Source organism: Chanodichthys erythropterus, chromosome 20 (assembly GCF_024489055.1).
Source record: "Chanodichthys erythropterus isolate Z2021 chromosome 20, ASM2448905v1, whole genome shotgun sequence".
Lineage (NCBI taxonomy): Eukaryota > Metazoa > Chordata > Actinopteri > Cypriniformes > Xenocyprididae > Chanodichthys > Chanodichthys erythropterus.
Window position 1 is genome coordinate 19,152,177 of NC_090240.1, and position 13,675 is coordinate 19,165,851.

The 13,675-nt window shown below is 35.4% G+C and overlaps 1 protein-coding gene across 3 annotated transcripts in view; it reads left to right on the forward strand.

The window, feature by feature from the left end:
- Positions 1 to 13,675, forward strand: part of phip (pleckstrin homology domain interacting protein) — a 50,616-nt gene that overhangs the window by 14,148 nt on the left and 22,793 nt on the right. For all 3 annotated transcript variants that reach the window (XM_067370424.1, XM_067370425.1, XM_067370426.1), the window contains 9 exons: positions 3,318 to 3,539; positions 4,614 to 4,714; positions 5,069 to 5,139; positions 6,289 to 6,389; positions 6,995 to 7,035; positions 11,336 to 11,434; positions 12,594 to 12,750; positions 12,836 to 12,970; positions 13,110 to 13,238. In XM_067370424.1, the coding sequence (XP_067226525.1) occupies positions 3,318 to 3,539; positions 4,614 to 4,714; positions 5,069 to 5,139; positions 6,289 to 6,389; positions 6,995 to 7,035; positions 11,336 to 11,434; positions 12,594 to 12,750; positions 12,836 to 12,970; positions 13,110 to 13,238 (1,056 nt within the window). The remainder of the gene's footprint in view (positions 1 to 3,317; positions 3,540 to 4,613; positions 4,715 to 5,068; positions 5,140 to 6,288; positions 6,390 to 6,994; positions 7,036 to 11,335; positions 11,435 to 12,593; positions 12,751 to 12,835; positions 12,971 to 13,109; positions 13,239 to 13,675) is intronic.

The window sequence follows — 13,675 nt, forward strand, 5'->3', positions numbered from 1 at the left end:
GTATAGAAAATTGACATAAACATGAGAATCCATCAATATTTCTCCAAATGTGCATGCTTTTAAGCTAAAAGCCTATATGAAATGCCATAGAGGTAACATAACTGCTCAGACACTTTGTAATGCATTAATATTGCATTATATTTTAATAATAGAATACCATTATTTTAAATTGTAATAATATTTCACAGTATTGCTGTTTTTTCTGTATGTTTGATTTACATTATGATGAGCTTGAGACATGATCAACAGAGGGTTTTTTCATAGCCTATCTGACTGAAACGCCTCATTATTTATGCAGGTCATTAGAGCTCTTTATGCGATTCTTTTGTCTTCTCAGGTGAGAATCACCCATTATTCATGAGGATTCACGCCTCCACGCATACTGCGTTTCTTGACCAAAGATGTTTTAGAAAATTTAAATCTCTCTATTGTTTTATATGAAGGAGTAGGAATGATAATTTTTACATAATTTTGAAGCAAAAACTGTAGTCTACAACCTCCAATACCCAGAAGTCTTGTGAACACAGATTTAATGTTTTTTTTGGCTTTATTTCAGTGACTTAAGTTTTTTGTTTTTTCAATAACCACGCATAAACGTTATTCCTTCAAAAATACAAACATGTACATACATGTTCCTTACATATTATTGTAGCCTAGTTTGTGCTGAATACAATGTAATGACATTTTTTCCATTACTATGTTTATGAACAACTGAAAAAAGCACAGATGTCAGGGCATGTCAAAAATTCTCCAGGCCCCAAATCAGCCTCAGACCCCTGAGGGTTAATGATCCTGACTGTTACGTAACAGTCGGTGTTATGTTGAGATTCGCCTGTTCTTCGGAGGTCTTTTAAACAAATGAGATTTACAAACTCGATTCCAAAAAAGTTGGGACACTGTACAAATCGTGAATAAAAAAAGGAATGCAATAATTTACAAATCTCATAAACTTATATTTTATTCACAATAGAATATAGATAACATATCAAATGTTGAAAGTGAAACATTTTGAAATTTCATGCCAAATGATTTCATGAGAGCTACACATTCCAAAAAAGTTGGGACAGGTAGCGATAAGAGGCCGGAAAAGTTAAATGTACATATAAGGAACAGCTGGAGGACCAATTTGCAACTTATTAGGTCAATAGGCAACATGATTGGGTATAAAAAGAGCCTCTCAGAGTGGCAGTGTCTCTCAGAAGTCAGGATGGGCAGAGGATCACCAATTCCCCCAATGCTGCGGCGAAAAATAGTGGAGCAATATCAGAAAGGAGTTTCTCAGAGAAAAATTGCAAAGAGTTTGAAGTTATCATCATCTACAGTGCATAATATCATCCAAAGATTCAGAGAATCTGGAATAATCTCTGTGAGTAAGGGTCAAGGCCGGAAAACCATACTGGATGCCCTGTGATCTTCAGGCCCTTAGACGGCACTGCATCACATACAGGAATGCTACTGTAATGGAAATCACAACATGGGCTCAGGAATACTTCCAGAAAACATTGTTGGTGAACACAATCCACCGTGCCATTCGCCGTTGCCGGCTAAAACTCTATAGGTCAAAAAAGAAGCCATATCTAAACATGATCCAGAAGTGCAGGCGTTTTCTCTGGGCCAAGGCTCATTTAAAATGGACTGTGGCAAAGTGGAAAACTGTTCTGTGGTCAGACAAATCAAAATTTGAAGTTCTTTTTGGAAAACTGGGACGCCATGTCATCCGGACTAAAGAGGACAAGGACAACCCAAGTTGTTATCAGCGCTCAGTTCAGAATCCTGCATTTCTGATGGTATGGGGTTGCATGAGTGCATGTGGCATGGGCAGCTTACACATCTGGAAAGGCACCATCAATGCTGAAAGGTATATCCAAGTTCTAGAACAACATATGCTCCCATCCAGACATCGTCTCTTTCAGGGAAGACCTTGCATTTTCCAACATGACAATGCCAGACCACATACTGCATCAATTACAACATCATGGTTGCGTAGAAGGATCCGGGTACTGAAATGGCCAGCCTGCAGTCCAGATCTTTCACCCATAGAAAACATTTGGTGCATCATAAAGAGGAAGATGCTACAAAGAAGACCAAAGACAGTTGAGCAACTAGAAGCCTGTATTAGACAAGAATGGGACAACATTCCTATTCCTAAACTGGAGCAACTTGTCTCCTCAGTCCCCAGACGTTTGCAGACTGTTATAAAAAGAAGAGGGGATGCCACACAGTGGTAAACATGGCCTTGTCCCAACTTTTTTGAGATGTATTGATGCCATGAAATTTAAAATCAACTTATTTTTCCCTTAAAATGATTTTTTCCACTTTTTTGGAATCGGGTTTGTACATAAAAAAGGAAGAAGCAATGGAGTTTGAAACTCAATGTATGTCTTTTCCATGTACTGAACTCTTGTTATTCAACTATGCCAAGGTAAATTAAATTTTTGATTCTAGGGCACCTTTAACTAACATTTACAAATATTAACAAATACAGTAACATTCTAATATGATGACATAATGCTCAAGAAACATCTATTATTATCAATTTTGAAAACAGTTGTGCTATTTATTATTTTTGTGGAAAGCAGGTTTTCAGGACACTTTGATTATGAAGTTTGAAGAGCAGCATTAATTTGACAAAGAAATCTTTTGTAACATTATACATGTCGTTAAACCAATAATCAATTTTTTTTTTTTTTTTTTTTTTCAAAAACAAAGCATAAGTATTAGATATGTTTCATAATAAATAACAAGACTTTATCCACAGGCCCAGTCTACTGTAGAAATCTAAATATCTAAAGTAGGAAAGGAAAGTTAGTTATTTATTTATGCAGTGCACTGATGATTTGTTCTCAAAGTAATTAATTAAATAGATTCCATTTTGATTTCATGTTGACTTTATGAGCAAGGTAGGTTTCTAAAGTGGTTTTGGATACATAAAACAATGGGTTGAGTAACAGTAACCAAAAACAAAGTTGAAATCACCCTAAAACACTCTTAGGTAATATGCTTCTCTTGGCACAGACCAAACTTGTTATCTGAGCCTATTTAATTGTATTAAGTGCATTTTAAATGACTCAATATGCCTGTCTTTAGAGACCCTGTGGGCATTGGTTTAGCTTCAAACAATTGGCTGGAATCTCTGCATTAATTTAATTAATTTGCAAAACACTTGACTAAATTCTTGTGTATTTTATTTGGCTGAAAAGAGGCTAAAATGTTCTGATGTGAACTTCTGAAAGAAGACTCGGTCTGAAAAGTAGCTCATTCTGATGTTCGACTTTAGCAGTGTCAGAGAAGTTACTGTTTGTGGTGTGTTTCCTCAGGGTTCAGACGACTGTTTGGTGAAGATCTGGGCGACGGATAACGGGCGTTTGCTGGCGACACTGAGAGGTCATGCGGCAGAGATTTCAGACATGGCTGTGAATTATGAGAACACCCTGCTGGCAGCCGGCAGCTGTGATAAAATGATCAGAGTGTGGTGCCTGCAGACCTGCGCCCCGCTGGCAGTACTGGAGGGCCACGCTGCATCCATCACGTCATTACAGGTGCGCAACACGTTTACATTCACGCTTAGAGGCACAGGGATATGCATGAGAAATTCACAAGTATTAAGAATTTTATTTAAGATTTAACAGCTATTTTTCCTACAGTAAAATAGCCTATTTAGATTTTTACTGCGTAATCAATTCCATTCTAGGTCCTTTTCTGTGTTAATACACTAAATTACTGTAAAAGACAATCATATTGAACACCATTGTAGGATAATAGTATAAATAGTTACCATTATGGTGATTCATAGTCCCTTCGGCTGGAAACTTGGACCTTTTAAATTAAGTTTCTCCCAGCCGATTTGTCACAGAACACAATTGGATGTACATGGAGAAAATAAACTAAGCATTATGACTGGCTGTTCTATATTATAGTTCAAAAATGTCAAAAAAACAATGTTTTACATTAAAACAAAGTTACAAAGAAAGTGTAAACTGTCGTTGCGTCAGTTACACTTTTTCCCGTAAGTTGAATAGGGAAGGTGTAGGACATACTGTAAGCGTTTTGAACTGCAAGAGTTTTACAATTTCTTCGTACATTGAATACAGAAGGCGGTCTGGCGGAAGCTAGATATTTTACTTCATAATTTGTTAAATATGGATATTTTTTTACACAAAAGCATCGCTTCACTTCAGAAGGTCTTTATTAACCCCTTGGAGCCATGTGGAATACGTTTATGATGGATGGATGTAAATGGAGACACTTTCTTCAGCTCATACTTGTGAACCCTGTTCACTGCCATATTAAAGCTTGGATGGGTCAGGATATTTATTAATATTTTTCCAATTGCGTTCATCAGAAATAAGAAAGTCATATACACCTAGGATGGCTTGAGGGTGAATAAAACTTGGGGTAATTTTCATTTGAAAGTGAACTAATCCTTTAAAAAATCTCTCCCTATACACAGAGTTGCCTGCTCATGATCACAAATTTGATGATTTCAATACACCACATGACATGTAGATGTCCGCAAGTTATAGGCCCTTTACACGTGATTGCAAATTCAAAAGCCAAACTGAAAAGCGAGTGCGCATTCATTAATGCGTGTATGTGTGTGTGTGTGTGCGCAGTTTTCTCCTCTGTGCAGTGGCAATAAGAGGTTCCTGTCCTCGACTGGAGCTGACGGCACCATCTGTTTCTGGCAGTGGGATGCACGCACGCTCAAATTTGGGTAAGTTTCCTTTATTCTTGCACACATCTGTGGGGTTTTAAGATTTGGAGTGTTTTCTTTGCCATTTAGTTCAAGCATTTCAATCTTTCTCTTTTTTTGTTTAGTTGGATTACTGTAAAGGAGAAACATGTAATTTTCTTTTGAACAGAGCTGAAATGTCATATTTTTCAGTGCTAAAAAGTTTCTCTTATCCCAGCTTAATATGCTGAGACTTTTAATTTTTCAATAATCATTTTTGCAAATCCATTTGGTACAGAAATTACTAGCTTCACCTTTAAAAAGTGTCACGAAAGACCACTAAGAGACTATATTCTCGCACTTATCACGTTTCTATATGTTTTTATGTGTGTGCAGGCAGCGACCCAGCAAATTCATCGAGCGGCCCAGACCAGGCGTGCAGATGATCTGTTCCTCTTTTAGTGCAGGTAGGCCAAAAGTGTCAGCTCTTTTCTCACCTCTACCTGCTCCCATTTTATAAGTTATCTTTTACCATTCACAGCCTCTCCCGTCGGAACCCATGTGACACAATGCTTTTGTTTCAACACCGAGCTTGTAGTAAAACATGATGTGTTGAGAAATGGGACACTTGGGACACTTCTTCTTTTTGGAGTTTATAGACACTGATCAGTGGCATCTGCCAGTTTGCTAAACTGCTTTACCATATGACATGATACAGATCTTTTATATTATGTAAGAAAGAAAATGGAATAAAACTAGTATGTGAATTGAGAAAATCTGTATTTATTAGGGCTGTTAATGAAATGCACAGTCTTGTGTGAATAGCCCCAAATTGTTATTGGACAGATTGACAAATGTTTGATAAATTTATTGCTGTGGCCTGTAAGCCATTGATAAAACAAACAAGATTAACTTCTAAGCTGCTTTTCCAATGCTTTTGTTTGCCATTATTACCTTAATTTGTGGGCTTTTCTAAACAAATATTTATATGTATGATTAATTGCAGTTAATTTAATTATTTCACTTGCAAATCATGTAATTCAACTACAAATTGTAGTCAATTGACAGCCATAATATTTAAGACTCATGCCTATGATTAACTGAATGTGTGTGCTTACATAGAAATGTGATACTAAGTGAATATTCCCATGTTTTCATTGTTCTGAAAGCTGATAGCAGATTATAGAGTGACGGCGGATCGTTTTGGCTTAAACGTTTTTCTGCAAAGTAAGGCTATAAATATCCTGTTGTCAGACAGATATCACAGACTTTTTAAAAGAGAGTGTTCAGCGCTGCAGGAGCTCTTCAAATACACATTACTGAAGAAAAGAAACACTCTACTGGCATTCACCCAGATTGACACGCACACTCAGCTTCTAGTTCTTTCCTCTACGTTTTTTTGGTACTACACGGTCTGAATTTATTTGAGCTGTTTGAGTTTCTTGTTCATTAACACCATATTGTGGTTATTGCTTATATTTGCGAGATTGCGCCTGTTTGAAAATGATGACAAAGCCTTTGTTAATGATGGATTTCTCCTGGTTTGTATGCACATTAATACTGCGTTGTGATGATGTAATTTATGTAATGCTAAGTGATTTTTGATGATATTTCAGGTGGGATGTTCCTTGCGACAGGCAGCACTGATCACATCATTAGGGTTTATTACTTTGGAGGTGGACAACCAGAGAAGATATCAGAACTGGAGTCTCACACTGTATGTAATGCGTTTGTTTGCTTTTTGTGACTATTTACACCTTAATAAACAAAAAATGCAATTTAGATGTTGAAAAAGGTAGAATATGTGTATTGATATTTTTTTTGCACAAATGACCCAAGTTTGAATCTGGTTTGTGACCTTTTCTAACACCCTGTCCAGTGTCTCTGCTACCAAATAGGTAAAAAAACAAAAAAACAAAAACAAAAAACAAATGCAAACTGATTTGATTCAGATTGATTGATGCTATTTTGTAAGTTAGTATGTAATATACAATATATAATAAACTGCATATATACTATTAAATTTCATAATGGTCTAATATAATATTTGCATTATAAGAGATAATTAATTTTATCATGTTAACTATATACATAACTATAACAATATATGTAATACAATTCAACAACTCCCCAGTTTATGTATGTGTATGTATGTATAATTGTGTCCACCTAAAAATATTTTTCTCAATATATCACTGATATATTGATCTTTTGCTTTAAAGCACCTCATTTTCATTCTCTTACCTAGCTTTACTGTTGCAGGAATACATAATTGTTTTGAGGTTCCCCTCATGTTTTTTAATGACTTTTTTTTTTCCTCAGGATAAAGTCGACAGCATCCAGTTCTCCCATAGTGGAGATAGGTGAGCAACACTGTGATGTGTCAATGTGAGAGAGTGTGTGTTTGTATGTCAGGTTTGTTGGATTAATGGAACACATTTTTTTTATAATTATTATGAGCTTATGTTGTCAGCAGAAAAAATACCCTTGTTCCCATCACACACAAACATGCATGTCCGATGCCTATGATACACCTTGTACAAGAGTTCAGGTGCATGATATGTCTTTCTACTTAAACAACAGGCACATGACAGTTACCCACACACTAGTTTTTTTATTCAGTCTCTGCAAGCTCTTTTATGTTTTTCACTCGCTCTACTTTAATGAGCAAATGTTTTTGCATTGGGGGAGGGTGGGAAATAGAGAGTGTGACGGGAGAAGAGGAGGAGAGAGAGAAGGAGAGTAGTAAGCGGGAGAGCTCTGTAACAGGTCCCTAAGGATTTAAAAAGATTGATGTTCACATGAACAGATTCTTTTTACTGGAGGAGACAGCATCCAGTGTTACATATATAAGAAGGGAAGAAATCTCACCAATCAATAGAACTGCAGAAGAGTGTACTGTCAAAAAGATGTGGTCCATGCCACAAATGAGTAGACTGTGTGGGCATTGTGTTACTGTGTGCAGTCTTATTTAATGGAGTTACACTCTGACTCATTTGTAGAACCACACCTCATAGAGTAATACACTTTTACGTTAATGCAAATTTATCAACTCATGTCACACACATCCTCCCTACCTTGCAGTTCACATTAATGCCATGTCACTGCTTTTTTTAGACAGCAAAAATAATTTGCTTAGTCATTATTTTTGTCTTGTTTTCAGGCACAAATATCTAAACATCACAAGATACATTTATTTGAATCAAAATTGCATTTTAGCATCTTACATATTAGTTTTGTTACCCCATTGGCAAATTATTTTTAATCTATGATACTCTTAAATTTTAGGATAATACAAATTGTGGATGTAAAAAAAAAAAACCCAAAGTGGTAAAATTTTGGGATAAGTAGTAAGGGATAATCCATGGCTAGCTATGATTTAAATGATTTTAATGGACAACAAAGAACCACCCAACACGAAGCGAAGGGTGGTTGTCTACGTGGAGTGCATTCAAATCATTTATACCATGCTTAATCCACGTTCATCTGCCAGGACTGATAAGTTAAAGGGTTAGTTCACCCAAAAATGAAAATTCTGTCATTATTTTCTTAGCTTCATGTCGTTCCACACCCGTAAGACCTTCGTTCATCTTCGAAACACAAATTAAAATATTTTCGATAATCCGATGGCTCAGTGAGGCCTCTATTGACGGCAACATAATTAACACTTTCAAATGCCTAGAAAGCTTCTAAAGACATATTTAAAACAGTTCATGTGACTACAGTGGTTCAACCTTAATGTTATGAAGCAACGAGAATACTTTTTGTGCACCATAAAAAAAAAATATTATTCAACAATATCTAGTGATGGGCGATTTCAAAACACTGCTTCATGAAACTTCGAAGGTTTACAAATCTTTTGTTTCGAATCACTGGTTCAGAGCGTGTGTCAAACTGCTAAAGTCATGTGAACCATTGAAATTTCGAAACACTTATGATGTAACAAAACCTCGTTTACTGAAATCACATGACTTTGGCAGTTTGATACACGCTCCGAAAAAAACCATGATTCAAAACAAAAGATTAGTAAAGCTTCATGAAACAGTGTTTTGAAATTTGATTGGAAAGGTAAAAAGTACGGTTAATTTCGTCAGTTACGACTCGTTAGATCTAGCATTCTGTCTGCTTTAAATTAGACACAGAGATAAAGTAGTGCGGTAAGGTTATATATTTTTTATTTATAACATTTATTTGAATGAATTAGCCTGTTGAGAGAGATGTGCATGTGCAGATCTTTACTAGCAATAAAGCTGTGAGTTTAAAACCGCAATGATATAAACTCCTTTGTGAGTAGGGTTGCAAAGGGGTGGAAAGTTTCCGGTAAATTTCCGGAAACTTTCCACGGGAACTTAACCTGGGGAATTTTGGAAATATTCCAATTTGGAAACTTAACAGGAATTTATGGGAATTTATGGGAATTAATTGGAAATTTATATAAATGTATAATATTTACATAAAAAGTATCATATAAAAACAAATATAAACATTTTGCTTGGTCATAACATAAGTTATTTATTTTTCGCATTCAATTAATTCTAATTCAGTAAATATGTAAAATAAATATATTTTTATTGCAACAATTGTGTGTTATTTATTTCAATGTCACATGATCCTTCAGAAATCATTCTAATATGCTGATTTGATGCTCCGTTATCATTGTTGGAAACAGTTGTGCTGCTGAATATTTTTTGGAGCCTGTAATACTACTTTCAGGATTCACTTATTAATAAAAAGTTAAAAAGAATGGAATTTATTCAAAATAGAAATCTTTTCTAACAATATCACTTTAATATCACTTTTATTTAACAATTTCCCACATCCTTGCTGAATTAAAGTATTAAATTCTTTCAAAAAAAGAAGAAAAAAATTACTGTCCCCCAAATTTTGAATGGTAATGTATATTGTTACAAAAGATTTCTATTTTAAATAAATGCTGTTCTTTAAATTTTTATTCAAAGAATCCTAAAAAAAAGTATCACAGGTTATAAAAGAATTAAGCAGCACCAATGTTTCCAACATTGATAACAAAGGATCAGATCATCATATCATAGAGATTTCTGAAGGATCACTGAAGACTGGAGAAATAATGCTGAAATTGTAGCTTTGCATCACAGAAATAAATTATATTTTTATGTATATCAAAATAGAAAATCATTATTTTAAATTTTAGTTATGTTTGACAATATTACAGTTTCTGTATTTTTGATCAAATGTGCATGCTATGGACTGGGAGAATGCACAGTGCATGCAGGGGGCGTGGCCTCAATGGCCCAGCAGTAAGTAGTGTGCTGTGTGAATCTCAGGGTAAGAATTCAACTAAAATTATATTAAATATGGTTGTTTTAACCAAAATTATGTTGCAAGATGTTCTTTTCAACTCCATTTAAGTACCCTGTCATAGACTAACCAGGAATTTTGCAAATTTTCTGTTTATTCCCATTAATTCCCGTATATTCCCGTTAATTCCCATATATTCCCGTTAATTCCCATGGAAAGTTTCCAGCTTTGAAAATTCCCGGAATTTTGCAACCCTATTTGTGAGTAATATAATGTAGCAATTCGGTAGTGAATTTAATTTATTAATAAAAATCACAGGGCAGCTGTTGTTCCTGTTTCTGTGTGTGCAGCACGATCTCGATCTCTTTGTGTGTGTGACGTGTGCTTCAATGAAAGCAGCACATACATTTTGAGTGGTGATTAAACTGGCTTGGAACTACCTTCTAGCCAATCAGAATTGAGTATTCAGACAGACCATGGTGTAATTTAGTATATATTCTCTGAAAACAAAACATAATATATAATGAAATTTTCCTTCTCTACTTGTTTTAAAGATGTTTAGATGCTGTTACTGGAAAATAAGACTACTGTTTAAGAAAATATTTTTTTGCTGTGTAATTCACAATACAGGACACCTAAACCTCAATAAACCTCACTGTTTTATAGTGCAATACACATACACAAACATTATGTAAATATAAATACTGTCATTTCAATACTTCTGCTTTCACTTATTTTATATGCAAATCATGTTTACAAAGAAGTCTTAAAGACACAGTAGCAAAAATGGCCCATATAATTTTAATGGTAAAAACCTTGACTGATAGGTTTTTTTTTGTTTTATCTCGGGGAAAATAAACAGATAAAAATTGTGGCCTCTTAACACACCACTGCCTTGTGTATACATAGTCAACAATACAAGTTACGTTCATTGCACATAAAACAAAAGCCATTCAGTAAAACCCATTATGAACGCATATGCTAAAGGAATGGCAAGCCAAATGGGATCAGTGTAATAGAAATGAACTTTACAAAATCAGTCCTGTGGTGGGTGGAAAACATTGTGTCCATTTTGAAAAGCACTGGGACCATATTAAATATACTCGCTGTCACATAGGCCCCTCCAGACTAACCCATAAGTTTTCTCTTCTTAACTTAATTTGACAAGTTTTCAGTTTCAACTAATTTTCCTTCAAAATAAATGTATAATGGTAGAAAAGGTGGAATGAATTTATCACTGCAAGTTGTAAAGCTTACTAAATGCTTGAAACATTTTAGTGGATTACAAGTTTATTACAGTGTGCCTCCTTTTCATGAAGCTTCAGAGTATGTATTCTTTTAGATGAGATTTTTGAACACAAACCTAAATCCATAAATTGTGTGTAGGTTTGTGAGCGGCAGTAGAGATGGCACAGCACGGATATGGCAGCTGCAGCAGCAAGACTGGCGGAGCATTCTCCTGGACATGGCCACCAAATTACCTGGGTATGATAAACATTAATCATGGTTTAAAAGTATGGCTCAATTAATTGTGCATTAATGTTACATTTTGTTTGCTAAACAATTGATCGTTTGTAACATAATTACTTTGGAGTCCCGCGAGATCAATTGATTCTGACCACACAGCAGCGACTGAGATGCAACAATGTAAAGCCAACAACAGAATCACCATCCAACTCCACCAATGGATACATATTCAATTTCGAAAGCCAATTATCTTCTTAATAAAACAAGACAAAACAATTCGGTTGTTAAGCGCTTCCGGGTCCTAACGCTCTATGTCATACCACAAGAAAACAACAAACTGTGCTAATATACACACACGATGTGGTGTAATACTACCAAAAAATTATAATAATAACCTTTATCTCCATACCAAAATCCCAGATGGTCAGACAGTGATTCATCTTATAAATCGTTAATATATTAATGTCTGTGACACTGTGAGCACGGAGACTGTTGTGTAGACTGTAAGTATTTTAAATGTTTAACTTTTTAAAATGTTAAATGTTTAATATGAATCAATAGTGCTCATAAACGGCCGTCGAGATTGCATTCTCAAGTGAAACGAGCCGGGGCTTGGACCCAGAAATGGCATTTCTTTCATCACCACTTAACAAGCGGATAAGCAAACATACCATTTGATGCCTTTTTATGCACTTATCTCTATCATTTAGTTCTAAAGGTCCTATCTATCTGTAGTAACATGAACATATTTAATCATTTGCATGTTGTCTTGTTTACTTAGTTTGGCAGCTTTTGTCAAATTACAGTGGGGCACAAAAGTTGAATGTTCAAAAGTTCAAATGAAATTTAAAGCTGGAATTAAGCAGAAAGTTTGATGTTTTGCCAACATTTTATATATTTATATATTTCAGCTTTAAATGACATTTACAATCCCAGAATTTCTATTAAGAATATTCATGTTAAATTTCAATTAAAAATTTTACTCAAATTGTTATGCTGATAATGTCATTTGTATACATGTTTCATAAATTAGAAAAATAGAAGCATTTAGTTTGTCTTTCTTTTTATTAGTCGGTCTCTCAATGCTTTGCTCTTTAAAAGTAGGCCAGCTGCAAAGCAAAGTTAGAAATGCCATTCCTATTTGTTCCTTTTAAAAACTTTTATTTGTCTTTTTTAGCAAGTACAACCCTCCACCTTTAGAAGACAAAGTTACCAAACTGAAGGTGACTATGGTGGCCTGGGATTGCAATGACAACACGGTCATCACCGCTGCAAACAACTTGACATTGAAAGTGTGGAACTCTTACACAGGGAACCTTATTCATGTATTGATGGTAAGAGTGTGAAGATCTCTCCAGAATGATTGTAAGAAGACAATATGTGATGAATCATGTTGTCATCATGACCCTTCACTCACAGGGCCACGAGGATGAGGTGTTTGTGTTGGAGCCACATCCATTTGATTCAAGAGTGCTTTTCTCTGCTGGTCACGACGGGAATGCAATTGTCTGGGATCTGGCAAGAGGAGTCAAAATACGCTCTTACTTCAATATGGTAAACCAACCAGCTGCACTTCCATTTGTTTTATCAGATCCTATCACATTTGACCTAAATTAATATGCAAATCTATTGATTTATTGGTGTTTATTGTGTCTCACATACTGTTTGTCTACTTTGATGTGTGTTTGTGTAGATCGAGGGGCAGGGACACGGTGCGGTCTTTGACTGTAAGTGTTCTCCAGACGGGCAGCACTTTGCTTGCACTGACTCTCACGGTCACCTGCTCATCTTCGGCTTTGGCTCTAGCAGCAGATACGATAAGGTACTGTAAGCCTATGTCTGTCTCTGACACTATGTTCAGAATAAAATAAATTTAGATTGAATAACATGCTACATTGTTGTCATCACGTTGCTTGTTTAATTCAGTCTGTGATTTCTAGGGCCGCCTCCTAATATTTGACTAATCGTTAGTTGACTAGATGACTAGAAGAGGCTTAGACGACCAAAAAATGTAATAGTAAAAAAGTTGTGGCAAAGTCACGCAGTCCGTGAGGGACAGATCATTTACTGCGGTTCTTTTGGTAATATGGCTTATTAATTGAAACATTGGCTGTTTGCTCTAACATTGCTGCAAGCTCTATTGTTAAACTAGATAAATGTCCAATACCCAATAAATATCCAAGTGTTTGTGCAGAGTGTGGAAACTAAAGTATAGCACGCTTACTGCTTACAGGTGCGGTCACTTGCATTTTTTCCTGA